Source organism: Aegilops tauschii, chromosome 2 (genome assembly GCF_002575655.3).
Source record: "Aegilops tauschii subsp. strangulata cultivar AL8/78 chromosome 2, Aet v6.0, whole genome shotgun sequence".
Lineage (NCBI taxonomy): Eukaryota > Viridiplantae > Streptophyta > Magnoliopsida > Poales > Poaceae > Aegilops > Aegilops tauschii.
Window position 1 is genome coordinate 301,204,412 of NC_053036.3, and position 19,830 is coordinate 301,224,241.

Below are 19,830 nucleotides of genomic sequence, written 5' to 3' on the forward strand. Positions count from 1 at the left end.
CGCGCCAGTTCCGCCGACTGGCCGAGGGACGCGTCGAGCGCGACCGGCAGCTCCACAACGAGCTCGCGTCGCTATCAGCCCTCACCGGCGGTTACCTCGCCCTCCTCCATATTAGCCTATTGTATGCCGTAGCGTACGCGTTCTGTATAGTCTTCGCGTACGTGTACGTGCTCTAGATCGTGGCTACCAAGTAGTGGCGCACGTCTAAGGTAGTTGTTCACCCCATGATCTCCACTAGGCAGTGGCCGCTCCAAGCCGTACATATACCCCTGCATGTGATCAATCAAAGTGTAGTGCAATTCTCCCTACTCTCTCCTCTCAACATGGTATCAGATACCCCCGACCAGAACCCCTTTGCTCCGGTCGCCGATTCCGCTTCCGCCATGGACGACATCCCCGTCCTCACCCCTCGTTCCTCGGTCGACAGTGCGGCCTGCGGCCTCAACGCCGCTCCTCTCCAGCACGTCGCCCCACCCGCGCCGGCCGCGCCCGCTGCGCCGCCTCCCTCCTTTCCCTCCGCCATCCTCCAGACCATCGACATCCGTCGCCATGTTCCTGTCGTACTCGATCTCCTCGCCGGCAACCACGCTCAGTGGCGGCGCCACTTTGACACGGTGCTCGGCATGTTCGGACTCCGTGCGCACGTCGATGCTGAGACGGTTCCTCGCCCCGACGACCCCGAGTGGCAGATGGCCAACCACACCGTCATCCACTGGCTGTATGCCACCATCTCGCCGGAGCTCCTCGATGCGATCATGCAGCCCGAGGACACCGCGCTCACGGTCTGGACCGCGGTCGATGGCATCTTCCGCGACAACCACCTCGCTCGCGCCGTCTACGTCGATGCCGAGTACCATGCGCTTGTCCAGGGCGACCTGACGGTGATGCAGTACTGCACCAAACTCAAGTCCTTCACTGATCAGCTGCGCGATCTTGGGCAGCCCGTGACGGAGACGCGCCAGATCTTCCACCTCCTTCGCGGCCTCAACCGCCAGTTTCACGCCGCGATCCCCCACATCACCTCGCAGGTGCCCCTGCCCTCCTTTCTCCAGGTGCGTTCGTTCCTTCTTCTGGAGGAGCACCGTGCGGAGCAGTCGGCGCGCCTGCAGTCCTCCCACGCGCTGGTCGCCGCGCGCGGGGTCGCGCCCCCTTCGCCCGCGCCGTCCACCGACAACAACCGTGGGCGGGGGCGCGGACGTCGCCGCGGCCGTGGCAACGGTGCCGCCGTTCAGGCACCGCCTGCACCCAGCCCTGCACCGCGCCCGCCGTCGGTCCTTGCACCGGCGCCCGGCGCTAACTCGTGGACTGGCCTCGTCCAGGCCTGGCCAGTGGCATGGCGCGCTCCCGGCTCTGGTGTGCTGGGACCCCGCCCTGGCATGCCCCCTCAGCAGGCCATGTTTGCGGCGCCCCACCAGCCCGCGCTCCCGCCGTACGGCTACGGCGCCGCTGGCGCTCCTGGCTACGGGGCACCCACCGGCTATGGCCACCCAGGAGCTGGTCCGTCCTCGCTGCCGTCCCCCGCCTGGGACATGGCCTCGCTCCAGGCCGCACTCCACAATGCCACCGCCGGCCCGTCCTCCTCTGGCACCACGCCGGAGTGGTACCTCGACTCGGGCGCCGCTACGCACATGAGCTCCTCGCCTGGTAACCTCCTCTCTGTTCGCCCCCATCTCTCTGCCTCTCAGGTTATCATCGGCAGTGGTGACTGCCTCCCGATCATGCATGTTGGTACAGGCTCGCTTATTGCTGGGACCTCTCCTCTCCAACTCCGCAATGTTCTTGTTTGCCCCTCTATTATTATAAATCTTCTCTCTGTTCGTCAATTATGTCATGATAATCCTGTCTCTGTGGAGTTTGATCTTTTCGGTTTCTCTGTCAAGGATCTTCGAACCAAGGTGGTGATTCTCCGCTGTAATTCCGGCGGCGACCTCTACCCTGTGGGCTGCGCTTCGTCGTCTTCCTCACGGTGGTTCGCTGGCTCCGTCACCACCGATCTTTGGCACCAGCGGCTTGGCCACCCAGGGCGTGCGTCGTCTGCTGCTCTCCCGTTCGAGTTCTGCAAGACATCGCCCCATGTCTGTCATGCCTGCCGTATGGGCAAACACACTCGTCTCCCGTTTCAGTCGTCTAGTAGCACAAGCATGTTTCCCTTTCAGCTTTTACATCTTGATGTATGGACCTCTCCCATTGTAAGCATCTCTGGCTATCAGTTCTACTTAGTTATCCTCGATGATTACACGCATTATGTATGGTCGTTTCCTGTCAAACACAAGTCTGAAATATCCCAAATACTCCTTGAGTTCTTTGCTTATGTGCAGACACAATTTCAGCTCCCCATCCTCGCGTTGCAGACTGACAATGGGCGCGAGTTTGACAACTCCACCACTCGTAGTCTCCTCGCTCGCCATGGCACTCACTTCCGCCTTACCTGCCCGTACACGAGCCAACAGAACGGCAAGGCTGAGCGTGTTCTCCGCACACTCAACGACGGGGTTCGCGCTCTGCTCATTCATGCGTCTATGCCTGCCCGTTTTTGGGCCGAGGCCCTCAGCACCTCCACTTACCTCCTTGACCGTCGCCCATGCCGCACCAGCTCGCCCTGCACGCCGCATGAACTCTTGCTTGGCGTCGCCCCTGACTACTCGCTGCTCCGCGTGTTCGGGTGTCTCTGCTATCCCAACCTCACATCCACCTCACGCCACAAGCTTGACACACGCTCTGCGGCCTGCGTTTTTCTCGGGTACCCCCCGGATCACCGCGGCTATCCCTGTTTCGATCCCATCTCTCGCCGTGTCGTCACGTCGCGCCATGTGGTTTTCCATGAAACAGTGTTCCCCTTTGCCGTCCCTGTCTCCCCTAACATCGCTGCGCCGCCTGCACCGTCACCCTCTGTCTTGCAGGTTCCGATCGTTGTCGGGTCATCCATTGCGCGCGCGCCGCCCTGTTCAACTACGGCGGTGCGATCGCCACCCGACGGCTCTCCCCACGCCTCACCTCACGCGGGAACCCCGCGTTCCACCACAGTCGTGGGATCGGCAACGAACGGCTCCCTCCATGCCTCGCCTCGCGTGGGAACCCCGCGTTCAACCACGAGCGTGGGATCGGCGACGGACGGCTCCGCGCGTTCCCCTCTTAGCGCGCCAAGTGCGGATTCAAGCTCCGTCGTCCGATCTTCTGCGAGCGGTGCTGCTTCCACTGCGTCCAGCGCGCCTTCTTCCTGCCCAAGCACGGGGGCGCCTGCTGCGCCTGTCGCCGCTGCTACTTCGTCACCACCGGCGGCCCCGCGGCCGATGGTCACCCGCGCTCAGCGCGGCATCTTCCGGCCGAACCCATGCTACTACGACGCCGCGCCTGCTGTCACCACCGCCGAGCCCTCGCCAATTCCCCGTTCTGTCCGCACTGCGGTTCGGGACCCCAACTGGTTCGCCGCCATGCGCGACGAGTATGACGCGCTCTTGCGGAACCGTACTTGGGAGCTCGTATCGCGGCCTGCCGGTGCCAATCTCATCACCGGCAAGTGGATCTTCAAGCATAAGACCAACGCCGATGGCTCCCTCGCCCGCTACAAGGCCCGATGGGTCGTGCGTGGGTTTCGTCAACGCGCCGGCATCGACTACGGCGAGACATTCTCGCCGGTCGTCAAGCCGGCCACCATCCGCACCGTCCTCACCCTGGCGGCGTCGCGTGGCTGGCCTGTGCACCAGCTCGACGTTTCGAACGCCTTCCTGCACGGCAACTTGGAGGAGGAGGTCTACTGCCTCCAGCCCGCTGGCTTCATCGACAGTGCGCGTCCACACCACGTCTGCCGCCTCTCCAAGTCCCTCTATGGCCTGAAGCAGGCGCCTCGCGCTTGGTTTCTCCGCTTTGCTGGCTTCGTCAAGATGCTCGGGTTCACCGCCACTCGCTCGGACTCCTCCTTGTTCACGCTTCGCCACGGCTCGGACACGGCGTACCTGCTACTCTACGTGGATGATATTGTGCTCACCGCGTCCACTCCGGCCGTGCTTCGCCGCGTGGTCGCCGGCCTCACCAGCGAGTTCGCCATGAAGGATCTTGGGCCCCTTCACTTCTTCCTCGGCATCAAGGTGACGCGCACTCCCGCTGACTTCTTCCTCTGCCAACAACAGTATGCGGACGAGGTTCACGATCGCGCCGGCATGGACACATGCCGCCCCTCGCCGACCCCGATCGACACCAAGAGCAAGCTTCCGGCCGCTGACGGCCCCCGTGTGGACGACGCCTCCGCGTACCGCAGCATCGCTGGAGCCCTGCAGTACCTCACCATCACCAGGCCCGAGATCGCCTACGCCGTGCAGCAGATATGCCTACACATGCATGATCCCCGCGAGTGCCATCTCGCGCTGGTCAAGCGTGTGCTCCGGTACGTCCGCGGCACGGCTCACCTCGGCCTCCATCTGCGCGCCTCCGCCACTCTGGATCTGCGTGCCTTCACCGACGCCGACTGGGCCGGCTGCCCCGACACCAGGCGCTCCACCTCGGGCTTCTGCGTCTATCTTGGCGACGCGCTCGTCTCCTGGTCCTCCAAGCGCCAGGCGACGGTGTCGCGCTCCAGCGCGGAAGCCGAGTACCGCGGCGTGGCCAACGCCGTGGCGGAGTGCGTCTGGCTCCGACAGCTGCTCGGCGAGCTCTTCGCGCCGGTCACCAAGGCGACTCTGGTTTTCTGCGACAATGTGTCTGCAGTGTACCTCTCTGCGAACCCAGTTCACCATCGATGCACGAAGCACGTGGAACTGGACATCCACTTCGTTCGCGAGCGCGTGGCCCTCGGCGAGTTCCGTGTTCTCCATGTGCCCACGCGCCAACAGCTCGCCGACATCATGACCAAGGGGCTGCCGTCGGATGTGTTCTCTGATTTTCGCTCCAGTCTTTGCGTCGCTGCCGCTGACGATGCGACTGCGGGGGTATTAGCCTACTGTATGCCGTAGCGTATGCGTTCTGTATAGTCTTCGCGTACGCGTACGTGCTCTAGATCGTGGCTGCCAGGTAGTGGCGCACGTCCAACGTAGTTGTTCACCCCATGATCTCCACTAGGCAGTGGCCAGCCGCTCCAAGCTGTACATATACCCCTGCCTGTGATCAATCAAAGTGTGGTGCAATTCTCCCTACTCTCTCCTCTCAACACTCCACGCCCACGGCATCCGCCCCGCCGACGAGAACTGTTACCACGAGGAGGAGCGTCCCGGAGAACACATCGAATCGGAGGTCTACAGGGAGAGTAGCGGCACCGGCGGCGAGAGTGGCATGAATGTCATGGTGGTCAAGAAGTCGGTCCCGCCGCCTCCTGCGGAGGAGTTGGAGTACACGAAAGACATGGGGTGCGCGGCCGCGACCAAGGCCGTGGCTGTGGAGTACACGGAAGAGGAGCGCGTGGATGGTGCGCTGGAGCTGTACGCGAGGGTGGAGGCGCTGGAGGCAGACAGGGCGGCCACGCGGAGGGAGGTGGCGGCGCTGCGAGCCGAGCCAGCGCGAGAGGTGCTAGCAAGGGAGATGGCACGGCGCCTGTGCCGTGAATCCGCGGCCGTCACGATGGTGCACAAGCCGCGTTTCTCCGTGCTCGCCATTTGCAAGGTACTGTACTTACTATTAGCATCATTAGAAGACCTGCAGCGTGCATGTATCTGTTCCACGACTCAGTCTTTCTCTGACACTACTAGTATTTCTCCAGTTCACAATGTTTATTTTGTAGTAACTTCAAATTCATTTAATTTCTACAGTGGTTCTTCTCCGTGATCCTAAAGAGCAATAGATGTTTTACGGCCAGGTCCGCACAAGTGGCGCTTATAATAAAAAATGTTCTTGTGTCTTTGAGTGGCAGTTTTCTCACCATGGAACCTGGGCGAACGTTCCCTGAATCTCTCAGGCTGACGTTTGGCCTGTCGTCGGCACTCGGCATGCTTCTGCTTCTGGAGAGATTCACCGCTGCACTGCACCGCCGCCGGCGATCATTGTTGGACTCATAGCAGCTGTCGATAGGTGGCTTGAATCTTTGCATAGCTTTGTCTAGTTTTTTCTTCAGAATATCAGGTGCGCCCACTGACCAGACCACAGGCTCTTTTCATGACGTAACGAACACTCCTTGCATGTTGGTTGTAAAGCTTTCCATCACGGAAGGATGTACTAACAAGAACTAGATGATACCCGACGTGTTGCGACGGGAAATTAAGAAATGATTTATAGAGATATGAACAAAAAATATAGCAGAAACAAGATAGGTACGGTGGGAGCTTAGGACCAGGAACCAGCCCCAACCAGCCCCCGCGCCGCTGGCCACTCCGGCCGCGTCGGCCACCAGATCCCGGCGCGCGCCGGATGCGCCCCGGCGCCAAAAGCCACGGGGCGCTCGCGCTCGTCCAGATCCTCCGGCTCCGCTTGCTCAAGCCCGCGCTGTAGCGAGGGATGGGGCCTGCCGGCCTCGGTGCCGGGCCTCGTCAGATCCAGCGGTCCGTCGGTGGTGCCGGTCTCTCCTCGTCCTCCTGCTGCGTCAACAGCTACTTCCGCCTCCCCGCCGCGAATCCTGCTCCGGGGCGAGTGCTCCCACGCCGCGAATGCCGATTCCACCCCGGTCTCTGCGCAGTCCCCTCCTGCTGAGCGGCAACGGCTCAAATCCATCGTGGTTCGGCCTTCCCCCTGCACTAGCCCTTCCGCTTCGGGGCCTGGAGACGGATGGACGAAGGTCCAGTCGCGCAAAGATCGTCGCCTCAGCCGGCGCCATGATGGCGGCCTCGGCCACGCCCCACGGCTGCGCAAAGGCCACCGGCCTGTCTTCAATGCGAGCACCGGGCGGGAGGCCTTCTTAAGGCGCTTCCGGGGGCTCTGCTTCAGATGCCTCAGCACCGAGCACCGCCGTGTAGATTGTAGGGATCCAGTCCACTGCATCGACTGCAAGCTTCCAGGCCACATCGGCAAAGACTGCCCGGGCAAGAGGGGGCGCGCTCCTGTGAAGGCGCAGCTGGGCTCCTGCGTGGGTCGTGGCCCGGTTTGTGAGCGCCTTCGCTTCCCCTCGCCGCCCCAGACGGCGACGAACAAGACGATGTCCCACCACACCGACCCGTCGCGCCGGCCGCGGTCCGGCCACAAGGTGGTGATCGAGTCGCCGGCCATGGAGCACCAGATCTTCCAGCTTCGTCGCCACGCGGTGCTGCTGGTCTCCTCGGAGGAGCGCCACGCCGCCAGCCCCATATCGGTGGGGCGCGCCTTCGACACACAGATGCGCACGCCGGCGCATCTCCTGCGGGTCACGTGCCACGACCTGCAAGACTTCCTGGTCCACTTCGAGCTGCCGGCGCACCAGGACAACGCCGTGCACCTGGGCTCCATCAACGTCGACGGCGTCATCTTCGACATCAAGCCGTGGCACGAGGACGACCACGCCATGCACCAAGAGTTCCTTCTTCACGTTCGCGTCGTCATCGAGAAGATGCCATTTCACCTCTGGTCGCTCGAGGGGGCGGCCGAGGTCCTGGGCGACAAGTGCATCATCGACCGTCTCGACAGCCGCACCCAGGAGCGCGGCCACACGAAGACATTTGCGTGCTGGGTGTGGGTGTGGGATGTGGCATTCATCCCCACCCGGCACACCATCTGGAGGGCGGCGCGGGGCGCTGGCCATGTAGAGGCCATGCTGGGCTACTCGCCGCCGAGCCGGGAGGTGGCGCCGCCGCCGCGCACGCGTCCGGCGCCATGACATGCTCGTCCACGTCGACCCCCGCGGCGCCGTTCGGCGGGAGGGGCAGGCGGCCCATAGGGCAGCAGGAGCAGCCTCGGCTGCTGGGTGGCCAGGTACGGTGGTGGCGCCGGGAATGGCGCTGGGTGGCGCTGCGGCTGGAGCGCGGCCGGGCGGCTGGAGGCGCCGCGGGTGGTGCCGGTGGCGAGGGCGGTGTGGATGGCCCGCGCCTTCACCTGCTTCATCTGTCGCTCCTCCAAGCGGAGGTACGCAACGAACTGGTGAAGGACGGGTTGGGGATGAGGCTGAGGTTCGCCGCGGCGTTGCCGAAGTCCTCGTTGAGCCCGACGGTGAGCGTGCTGAGGAGGAGGTCATCATCGATTTTCCGCCAATATCGCGGAGCTCGTCAGCGAGAGTCTTCAGGCGGCGACAATAGTCGTCGACAGAGTTGTTGTCCTGGTGACATAAAAAAAGCTCTTGCTACAAAAAAAAACGCGACGCTGGAGCTGGTTGTCGATGAAGAGCCCGTTCAGCTTGGTCCACACGACGCAGGCATCGTCACCGTCCGTCACGACCGTCTGGAAGAGGTCCGGCGAGATGGTGAGGAAGAACCAACGGATAATCGTGGTGTCGATGGTGGACCAGTCATGGAACTCGGGGACGAGGCTGGAGTCGACGGTGCCGTCCACGTGGTCGATGAGGTGATACTCCCGAAACACGAGGAAAAAATAAGTCTTCCATGTGTAGTAGGAGGAGTCCGCCAGCGAGAGATGAACCGGCACCCGCTCGAAGATGTTGAGGTTGCGGATGTCGTTGACGTCGGGAGGGTTGACGTCGGCGAACGGGTTGGAGTTGGTGGACGCGGAGGAGGTGACGGACGACATGGCGGGAATGGGACGGCGCGGGCGACTCAGACAGCTCGGGTGGAGCGGTGGCAGCAGACGACTCGCACGGCGGCTCGGGTGGATCGCGCGGGCGGCAGCAGCGGCTCGGGCACGTGCGGCGGCTGGCAAGCGGGATCAAAGCGACTGGCTCGGGCGAAGCAGGCAGCCGGCTCGGGCGAAGGACGGGTAGCGGGCGCGCGGCTGGCTCGGGGTAGCGGTCGCGCGGGCGGATGGAGGGATCGGGTAGCGGGCGCGGCTGGCTCGGGGTAGCGAGCGCGCGGGCGGGCGGATGGATCGTGTAGCGCGCGAGCAGCGTCGGCGGGGTGGCGGCGGCGTCGGCCGGCGCGGGGAGACGGCGGCGTGGAAGCGAGAAAGAAACCTAGGAAACTGATACCAGATATGAGATTATGATTGCACGATATATTACTCTTCATGTATAGACACGTATATATGATGCGTAAAGATGAGCTACGGACTTCAACTAGACAAAGAATCAGGAGGCAGGTCCAATATACAATATACGTATAATACATATACTCAACAGTGGGCTCACGACGTCTTTTTCACATCACGAAAATGACCAAAGTAGTAAGCCGCGTGTATGTATAGGACGGCCGTACGTGTGTGCATATGCATGCTGCCTGCAGAATTAATTCGCGCCGTTCGTTTCGGGTGGGTAGAGCAAAGATACGCGTGTGCGTGTGCTGTGTCTCATGCATCCTCCATCATAACTCACTCCTTAGGCTCCCATGACTCCACGTCTCATGGGCAACCACCTGAGCATAAACCAACGGCCTGAGTACCAAGGAGATGCGCAACGCAAGGGTCGATCCAGGGCTAGCTCCTACACCAAGGCCAAGTAGACGATCGAGAGAGAGAGATGTGGCCGTCGTCGCTGCTGTACCCGCCGCCGGCGTCGGCCTTCGTGACGGCGGTGTCGGTGGTGTCGTTCGCGTCGCTGGCGTCCGCAGGCCTCTCCGAGCTCCGCGGCCAGCACATGGCCTACTCCAAGTTCTGGCACGTCGTGTCTGGACAGCAGCAGAAGAAGGGAGGCACCGGTGGCGCGCAGCTGTCGGGCCGTGACGGGATGCTGGTGGCCTACGCGCCGGCGCTAGTCGCCGCCGCGGCATCTTTCGTCGTGCCGGGTACCGTGGAAGGGCTGCGCGCCGAGCTCCTCGCTGCCGCGCTCGCCGTCCACTTCCTCAAGCGTGTCTTCGAGGTAAAGGTCTTGCTTCAAGAATTCTTTCTTAAAGACACTCTTTTCGGGAAAAAAAAATACTATTTCCGTCCCGAAATACTCAATACTCATCGAAGAACTAGATAAAAATGGATGTATATAAAACTAAAATACGTCTAGATATATCGATTTATCTAACAAGTATTTCCGAACAGAGAAAGTACTAATGTAGAACTGGCCTTTAGATGCCACCAAAACTATCGCAAATCATGTACTTCAACGATGTTTTTTCTTAGACCGAGACATGTTATAGAAGTGGGGTTCACATCTTGGACGAGAATTGACATGAAAATTAGGAATTTTAGTGCATTTAGGTCAATCCATTGTGGTGACACATGAATTTGAGTCAAATTTAAACAAAATCCAAACTTATTTCATCAAACTTTATTTGAATTGGAGTTGAATATTTTCTCTCTTTTGACTGAAAAATGGGAAGCAAAATCAAGGAAGAGAAATCTCTGTTTTCAACAAGGTTCAATGGTAGTTGAAAGAGGACGGGGCGTCGACCCGTTGGCTGGGCAGCTGAGGTTGCTGCCAGCCCACCCGAGTTCGAGTCCCGGCACGCACGGACGCGCGGTGCTCACGGAGTTTCTCCTATAAAGAAAAGCCAACGAGGGTTAGCCCTTGGGTTGGTCTCATTTTTTTTTCAATGGTAGTTGAAACCTGAAAGAAAAACCCGAGGACTAAACTTCACAATAATTTGATGATATCCAATTTTTTATAGGTTTATTGAAAACAAATCGTGTTCCAGTAGAGGCATGAATATTGTTCCATTATAATCTAGTACTTCCTCCATTTCAAAATAAGTTTCCTGGTTTTAGTTCAAACCACTACTTAATTTGCTCTTCTACATGGTACTCTTCATCCACCGCTACAGTGGGAACATGCCACTCAACACGGCGCTCACCATCTCCTCTAGCTACCTGCTCAGCGCCATCACCATGATCTACGCGCAGCACCTCACTGTCGGACTCCCTGACCCTACAACGGACCTCCTCTACCCAGGCGTCCTCCTCTTCGCCATTGGCATCGCCGGCAACTTCTACAACCACTACCTCCTCTCGCAACTCAGGAAGGGAGGTGACGACGATACGGGGTACAAGATCCCCAAAGACGGGCTCTTCGAGTTCGTCACCTGCCCGCACTACCTCTTCGAGATCACCGGATTCTTCGGGTTCGCGATGATCTCGCAGACGGTTTATGCGCTCGCCATGGCCTTCGGCACGGCAGCCTACCTCGTCAGCCGAAGCTTCGCCACCCGGAGATGGTACGAATCTAAGTTCGAGGAATTCCCGGCGAGCATCAAGGCTCTGGTGCCCTATATCTTGTAGTGAGCCAGCTGTGGGAGCACGGACTCCCTTTGGAAGGATATGTTTGCTTGACCCTAGAGTCGTCTCCGGTGGTAGGCCGGATAGTCTGGTGCCTTTATTGTTAATCCCCGTAGGGACCGCATACCCCGGACCCGGGGCGGCCGAAGTTTCACCTTGGGACGTTGTCTCCATTATCCTATGTCGATCGAGCGAGATCCTCCGGGACGACACCTCGATGTCGTCCACCCTGTTGGGTGAGGAAGCTTGTGGAGGCGTCTCGTTTTCCATCATCTCCGTAAGAAGATCCCCCAAATAGGAGGATTGTTGAGGAAGACTGTGTGCCGGACTGCAAAAACATGTATGCTAGATGTCACCCTGGTAATAGGAAAAGGAACAAGATATGTTTAAAACACCTTTGTTCGCTTACGATTTGGCTGAAGGCTTGTCCTTATGGAGGAACTGTGCGACAACGTCGCCTTGCGAGCCGAACCGCCTGACAGGGGCGTCTTGCCTCGCTTAGGAGCCTTTACCTCCCAATCTTCGGAGGCAGCCCTTTTCTTACCATGGGGAGAAAGGATGTCAGCTCCTCCTTCTCTTTTGTCTTCGGAAGAGGGAGCCTTAATCTCTCCGGACATAGTGTTTGGTGTACCTTCAGAATGGAGGCTACCTTTGGCTCCCTCGCTCTCCTTATTGTCCTCTTTCACCGGCATCTGGTATGGTGCTGGTACCAGCATCCTTGTTAGCACGGGACTAGCTGAGTCTTCAGGAAGGGGAGCCGAACACCTGATTCACTCTGCCTTCTTTATCCAGCCCTGGAAGAAGATGGTTCTCTCAGTATCTTATTATGAAATGTTTAACTGAGCTGTGTTCGGGAGTCGAGTGCTTACCGAGGTATTCAGATGGTTGCAGTCAAGGCCGATATCCTCTGTAGTATCCGGCCACTGTTTTCGTGTCCCGAAAAATAACTTCCGCATTCCTCTATGCGTCATGCCGAAGAAGTGCTAAAGGGTTCGTGGTCCTTCTGGATTGAACTCCCACATGCGGAGGGGTCGTCGCTGGCACGGGAGGACCCGGCGAACTAACATTACTTGAATCACGTTGATGAGTTCGGTGTTCTTCTCCAGGAGACTCCGGATGCGGCTCTGTAGAGTCTGCACTTCGTCAATTGATCCCCAGTCCAACCCCTTATTGACCCATGATGCAAGCTGAATTGGAGGGCCAGATCGGAACGCAGGTGTAGCTGCCCACTTGGTACCACGGGGTTCAGTGATGTAAAACCACTCCTGCTGCCATAAGTCGGAAGATTCTATGAAGGATCCTTTTAGCCAAGGAGCGTTTATGAGTTTTCTCATTGTAGCACCACTGCACTCCGCTTGTTTCCCATCAACTACCTTCGGCCTCACATTAAAGGTCTTGAGCCACAAGCCAAAGTGTGGGGGAATACGGAGGAAAGCCTCGCACGGGATAATGAACGCCGAAACGTGAAGAAAGGAGTCCGGAGTTTGATCATGAAAATCTAGCCCGTAATAGAACATGAGCCCTCGAACAAAGGGGTGGAGAGCGAACCCTAGCCCTTGGAGGAAGTGGGAGATGAATACAACCCTCTCGCTGGATCTGGGAGTAGGAATAACCTGCCCTTGAGCAGGGAGCCTGTGGGGGATTTCCGCGGTCAGGTATCTTGGCGCCCGGAGCTTCGCGATATCCTCCTCTGTGACAGAGGAAGCCACCCACTGACCTTGAGGGCTGGGTTCGGACATGACCGGGAAGCTTGAAGCAATCGAACCTTGGGTGCTGGAGCTCGAGGTTGGAGAGGTTGAGGAAAGGTTTGGCGTAAAGAAGCAAAAAGGTCTTAGTCCCTTTATAAAGGCAATGAATATCGAACGCCTCCTCCTGAACCTTAAAACCTGCCTATTCTTAAGGAATCATACCAACCGGACGGTTGGAATACCCACGCGCGTGTTGATGAGGATCCCATAATAAGGGGACACGATCTCTGCTGCGACAAGACGTGCCAATGAAACCGCGTCTCGGAACGTGGAGCGACAGGCTAAAAAATGGTTCGATATAATAACCGAGTGGTGACGTGGTGTCACGCTATAAAAAGTTGCCAGTGGATTGGACTCGTGAAATATTATACTCTCTGCGGTGGTGTGTGGTTCTTGTTTTGTAAAAGCCAGACACGTTCGTTGTGTTCGAAGACTATGTTGGAGTATTTGGAGAAGGAACCCGCCTTGCAATGCCGAAAACAATCTGCGCACCGGACACCTCGCCATTGAAGACTGGTTCAGGGGCTACTGAGGGAGTCCTGGATTAAGGGGTCCTCGGGCGTCCGGACTATAGTACGTGGGCCGGACTGATGGGTTGTGAAGATATAAGACCGAAGACTCTCTCCCGTGTCCGGATAGGACTCTCCTTGGCGTGGAAGGCAAGCTTGGCGTCCTGATATGAAGATTCCATTCTCTGTAACCGACTTTGTACAACCCTAGTCCCCTCCGGTGTCTATATAAACCGGAGGGCTTAGTCCGTAGAGGCAAGAATAATAATCATAGTCATACATGCTAGACTTCTAGGGTTTTAGCCATTACGATCTCGAGGTAGATCAACTCTTGTAATACTCATATTCATCAAGATCAATCAAGCAGGAAGTAGGGTATTACCTCCATAGAGAGGGCCCGAACCTGGGTAAACATCGTGTCCCCTGTCTCCTGTTACCATCGACCTTAGATGCATAGTTCGGGACCCCCTACCCGAGATCCACCGGTTTTGACACTGACAATAGGGCTTGCCACCACGCAGTGCCGGCTGGAGTCTGTACTGCGTGAGTACAACTCCGCCCACGGCTTCACCCTGACTGGCGAGGGGCCCAGCCGGCTAGAGGAGGTGCAACGCTGGGGCAAGACATTAGCCAGATGCTGGGTGTAGCCCGACCCACCTACAGCTCCCCCGTCAAGAACATGAGGGCGGAAGATGATGTGAGGAGTTGCTGCTGCAGCAGCATGTTCGCGATCTTCTGGCTACCGCGAACCAGCAGCAGGCACAATCGGTACTGCCTCAACAGTCATCTGCTTCTCACTCTGGGACCCCTCCTCTCGAGCTGGCCGACCGGCGGGCGGCTGGGGCCCCTCAGCCGACACAACAAGCATCTTTGTCGGACGGCAACAAGAAGCCGGCTGCGGGGCAAGCGGAGCAGAGGTATCCGCGACCCGCCGACTGTCAGCAGCCGTGTGAACGAGCCGGCTGTCGGAGCACACCACTGGCCGGCACGGCAGCCCCCACCTGCACATTGGGGCCAGCCGGCATTCGTAGGGCCGGCTGCGCGCCCTGCGATAAGTGAGCGGCTGGGGCCGCGGGCCCCTCATGACGAGCAAGACGCTCGCCACCGTATCGAGCGGCTGGCACGGTCCCTGGCCTTGAAGGGGGAAAGTTCTACCGGCCCGACATGCTTCGAGCCGCACATTCCTGAGGAACCATTTTCCAAGGGCTTCACGCTGGTGTCCTGGACTAGGGGGTACGAACCTAGTTGGCCCACAGTCCATGGGCCGAGCTTATGGCCCACCGACGTCACAAGGGAGGACAATAGAAGCCTCGATCTTATACATGACCAAGATGGACTCACCCAAAGACTTGGCACGTACTTCAAGGACTACTTCGCCTGTCGGCATGTTTATCCCTAGTTGGCAACCGACCATGTGTAACCCTAGATACCCAGCACCTATATAAGCAAAGGGGTTTTAGTCCGTAGAGGGATGATCACAATTTACCTACCTTAGGGTTAGAACTCAACATACGAGTTCGAGTTAGATCAAGCCTGTACTCGATACATCATCATCAATACAATCAAAACAGTACGTAGGGTTTTACCTCCTCGAAAGGGCCCGAACCTGGGAAACTAATGTCTCCTCCGTCTCTTGTTACCCATTGATCCGAGATCGACAGCTTGGGGCCCCCAACCCGAGATCCGCCGGTTTTAGTACCGGCATTGGTTCTTTCATTGAGAGGCCCGCTGTGTGATTGAAAAGGATCGATGGCTCGCCTGCAGACATCAACTGTGGTGACACCTTCGTCCGTGGTCAGCTTTTTGCTTTCAGCAACACCGTCCTGCACGCCAATTCGATTGGCCACCTCGACCGCGTCAAAAGCTTCATTCTGAACCAAGTCATCATGTTCAAATGTTTCGAGTACACCCCCGACTCCCACAGCGACCTCGCCCTCTTTGCCTGGATGCCAGATTGGCCTGCGAACTCTTCAGACACACTGGCTTTGACCCCGCAACTGACCCATAATCCGGTGCTCAGAATGGATGCCTCATCAGAGCTAGCGTCGAGTATGGGTCTGGCCATCGTCGCGTCAGACGCGATTTCAAGCGTAGACCCGATTGCTGTCTCATCAGATTTTGACCTCGAGTCAAGTCCGAACTTGGTACCGGCATTAGATTTGAATCCATATCTCTTCGCTGGCCGACTATGAGTCAACCCTCGCCAGCCACAACTCTAAGGCAGCCAAGCAACCCACAGAGCATATTTCATTTCGACCTGGCTTACAGACAGGCCATGGATCAAAGAGATCTCTCGCAGATAAACGAGATCCTAGACCGGATTTAGAATCTAGTGATCTCGTCCTCGGTCTATGATAGGATCGGATGTAAAGATGATGCTAGGGAAATTTACATCCCACCCACCACTCACCTAGTCGCTACAATCAAGGACTTAACTGACGTCCTGAACTACGCCTCCGATGAGGCAGCTGATATGGATGAAGATGCCAATGCTGCATTGGGGGCGGCATTTTCAGGGGTCACACCCCACACCGACAATTGGGCCTCGACGTCTACCTATGATGTTTATATGGTGGACACGCTGAAAGATCCACCCAGACGTCGACGCCCTCGTAGGCGACCAAAAGGCACTGGCAGGGGCAACACCCAGACCAACAACATGGCAGCCACGACTGATGGCCCCACCCCTGACAACGTCGACGACCAGGGAAATGGCAATAACGCCACTCCCGCTCAGATCGGCAACAGGGACCCCAAGGATCCCAAGGCTGAGGAGAAAAGTGATTACCTTCCTGAATTCGAGGAGGATGTGAGCCTCGGACCCCAAGACTTCATTGTCCCCGAGGACCCGTACGAGCAAGAGGGATTCCGGCAGCGCCTCGCTGCAACCACCAGGAGCATAAAGAAAAAGCAGCAGCAACTTCTCGCTGATCAAAATACGCTTAATGACAAGTGCATAGAGATGCACGCAGTTGATCAAGATCTTGAGGCACGATGCGAGGGGCAAGCCAAATCCTACCAACATCGGCATTTGCTTCTTGACTTGAACAATGAAGTAGCTGAGAATGTGCCAATTAGGCACGACCGAGCTGATCAACCCAATCTCCCTTCTAGGGGGCGAGAGTGAGACAGGCCGACAGGGGAAAACAGAAATCCTCTAATGATACCTCGCCGTGAAGGCAACGACCCAATCCATTACCCCGAGTCGAACAATTTGCGAACGCAGTAAAACGCAAACCTGGTTCTAGCTCGATCCATTTATGGATCACAAGGACACGCGCCTGCTACATAGGTCAGCTACCAGGCCTGGTTGGACAGGTATGGGAGGGCCCAGGAGCAAGCATATGCTCGAATGCCAACCAATGTCTGGGATGAGGTGGTTCCTTTTCCAGTGCCCCACACACCTGATATGCTTTACAAACAAGGTCATGGAGCATCAGCTCCTCGAAGGGTTTAAACCCATCAACATCGAGGCATACGATGGAATGACTGACCCGGCTATGTGGATCGAAGATTTCCTCCTCCACATTCATATCGCTAGTAGAGATGACCTCCACACTATTAAGTACCTTCCGGTGAAGCTCAAGGGATCGACAAGGCATTGGCTCAACATCTTACCTGACAAATCTATCGGGAGCTAGGAGCAGCTCGAGGGTGCCTTTCGAGTAAACTTCCAGGGCACCTACGTCTGATCTCCAGACACCAATGACCTCAGCCACATCATTCAACAGCCTAGCGAGTCGGCCAGGAAATTTTGGAATCGGTTCTTAACTAAAAAGAACCAAATAGTTGTTTGTCCTGATGCATAAGTGATCGTCGCCTTCCGGTATAGTATCCGGGATGAATGGTTGGTATGATAGCTCATATAGGACAAGCTAAGAACCATGGCAGCCCTTACCTCTCTGATGACCTGCTTTTGCGCAGGCGAGGACAACTGGCTGGCTCACAGCTCTCATGGCAACGAAGCTGGACCCTCGGAGGTGCGCGATGGCAACGGCAAGCCTAGGTGCAATAAGAACAAGCGCCGACATAAAAATAGCGGCAGTGATGCCGTGGATGTAGCGGCCAATGCTGGGTTCAGCAATGCCAAGGCTGGCCAGAAAAAGAAGCCCTTTAAAGGAAATAAGGACTGTCCTAGCGCGCTCGACAAAATTCTCGACAGGCTCTGCCAAATTCATGAACTTCGGACAAGCCGACCAACCACACTAACCGGAATTGCTAGGTCATCAAGTAGGCCGTCAAGGTGGCAGTCGAAGGCCAGAGCAAAAGCCAGTCCCGCAGCGACGATGAGGATGAACCTCGGAGGCCGAGCAACGAAGGCCAGAAGCAGTTCCCTTCCGATGTCAAGGATGTGAATATGATCTACATCACCCACATCTCAAGGAAGGAAAGGAAACACGCACTTCGAGATGTCTATGACCTAGACCCTGTAGCTCTAAATAAAGTCCTTGGTCGGCTTGCTTGATCACTTTTGAAAACGCGACCACCTGATAAGTCTCCAACGTATCGATAAATTTTGATTATTTCAACCTATTATATTATCAATTTTGGATACTTTATAAGCTTTAATATGCAATTTTATATCATTTTTGTGAACTAGCCTATTAACCTAGTGCCTAGTGCCAGTTGCTATTTTTGGCTGTTTTTGGTTTTCCAGAACATCGGTACCAAACGGACTCCAAATGCTATGAAACTTTTTGACAATTTTTTTGGGAGAAAAGAGACCATGGAGGCTTTGGGAGGAGACCAGACGACATACGAGGAGACGGCAAGGCAACAGGGCGCACCTTGGGGGGTAGGCGTGCCCTGATGCCTTGTGGGCTCCACGTGGCTCTGTCTGACCTAATTCCACTTCTATAAATTCTCAAATATTTGGAAACCCCCAGGGAGCAACCCGAAACAATTTTTCCGCCGCCACAAGCTTCTGTTGTTCCGCGATCCCATCTGGAGGCCTTTTCTAGTACTATGTCGGAGGGGTAATCGATCACGGAGGGCTTCTACATCAACCTTGCTGCCCTAGCAATGATGTGTGAGTAGTTCACCACACACCTATAGGTCCATAGCTAGTAGCTAGATGGCTTCTTCTCTCTCTTTGATCTCCAATACAATAATCTCCCCGAGCTTCTTGGAGTTCTATCTAATGTAATCTTCTTTTGCGGTGTGTTTTTTGGGATATGATGAATTGTGGGTTTATGATCAGATTATTCATTGAAAGTAATTGAGTCTTTTCTGAACTTTATTATGCTTGATTATGATAGCTTTGTATTTCTCCCCGATCTATCCGTTTGGTTTGGCTAACTATATTGATCTATCTTCAGTGGGAGAGGTGCTTTGTAGTTGGTTCAATCACTACTGTAGGATGTTGCTAATGCAACACTACAATCAGAGACCCTTCGACGAAATTGTGTGCGATGCATTAATCGCAAAAGTTGGTGTAAGAAAACTGTCAAAAATGATACGAATTGTTTGCGATAGCGGAGACATCAAACACATATAGATTAGAGTTGCGTGGGCGATACGTGGTATACAGTTCACTCAAATGAACTGTTTGTGATGAGCGTAACAACATAAACGGTCAGCCATATGAAGGTGTGTGCGATATGCAGCATACATTTCAGTCGGATTAACTGTTTGTGATTAGGCAACACAACAGAAACGATCGACCAGCTCAACGTGTGTGTGATAGACGGCATACAGTTCAATCGGATAAACTATTTGCGATGAGCGAAAACAACAGAAACGGTCAGCCATATCAAGGTGTGTCTGATAGACGGCATACACTTCACACAGACAAACTATTTGCGATTGGCCACAACAAACAGGAATGGTCAGACAGATCAAGGTTTATGTGCTAGACGGGCAGACATTCTAATTAAAAGAAGTGTGCGTGATGGGAATAACGAGCGTGCACATTTGATGGAACAAGTCGTGTGCTGACATCGCCGATTGCGGTGCATCCTATGGTGCAAACGCCATGTACGCATCCGAGAATGTGTGGCCATGTTACGCCATCCGGGAATCGTGTCGCACTTCGAAACTAGAACTGTCAATAAATTTTGAGCTTGCTTCCTGTCACTTTCCAAATTACCATGCTATATTTAATTGCAAACATGTTCACACCGATCAAAACCTAAACGGTTTCCCACGTAGCAGCTTATTACTAGATTTTAAATACTACCTACTCCAAGATGACTCCTCCTCAATTCCTCATCAACAAAAACAAACAAGTCTTTCTTCGTTGTTCCTTGCGTCTGCCATGACCCGCATGAGTTACAGGTCGAGAAATTACTAGGGAGAGGCGAGCATGGAAGCGGAAGGACGAGAGATGTCCCGCCTCGCCGCAAAAGTAGCCGACATGTCCCGCTGCACCGCCGAAGCAACACAGAGGTCCCGCCATGCCGCCGAAGCAGCACAGAGGTCCCGCCATGCCGCTGAAGCAG

The 19,830-nt window shown here is 56.2% G+C and overlaps 3 protein-coding genes across 4 annotated transcripts; all 3 read left to right on the plus strand.

The window, feature by feature from the left end:
• Positions 1-323: 323 nt before the first annotated feature.
• On the plus strand, positions 324-3,136 carry LOC141040962 (uncharacterized). The gene is made up of 3 exons (XM_073507073.1): positions 324-2,075; positions 2,319-2,388; positions 2,901-3,136. The coding sequence occupies exons 1-3, from the start codon at positions 324-326 to the stop codon at positions 3,134-3,136; spliced, it is 2,058 nt and encodes a 685-aa protein (XP_073363174.1).
• A 1,928-nt stretch (positions 3,137-5,064) lies between these two features.
• Positions 5,065-9,102, plus strand: LOC141041656 (uncharacterized). 2 transcript variants are annotated; one of them, XM_073508494.1, is made up of 2 exons: positions 5,065-5,589; positions 5,736-9,102. In XM_073508494.1, exons 1-2 carry the CDS (start codon positions 5,263-5,265, stop codon positions 5,979-5,981), a joined length of 573 nt encoding a protein of 190 aa, XP_073364595.1. In that variant the 5' UTR covers positions 5,065-5,262; the 3' UTR covers positions 5,982-9,102. The 2 variants fall into 2 exon arrangements, with proteins under 2 accessions (XP_073364595.1, XP_073364596.1); XM_073508495.1 differs by having other exon boundaries at positions 5,068-5,589; positions 5,837-9,102.
• Positions 9,103-9,187: 85 nt separating this feature from the next.
• On the plus strand, positions 9,188-18,626 carry LOC109732271 (uncharacterized). Its single transcript, XM_020291467.4, is given in 3 exon segments — positions 9,188-9,375; positions 9,378-9,786; positions 10,659-18,626. Coding segments are annotated over 3 exon segments (945 nt in total). The 5' UTR covers positions 9,188-9,317; the 3' UTR covers positions 11,137-18,626.
• Positions 18,627-19,830: the final 1,204 nt, after the last annotated feature.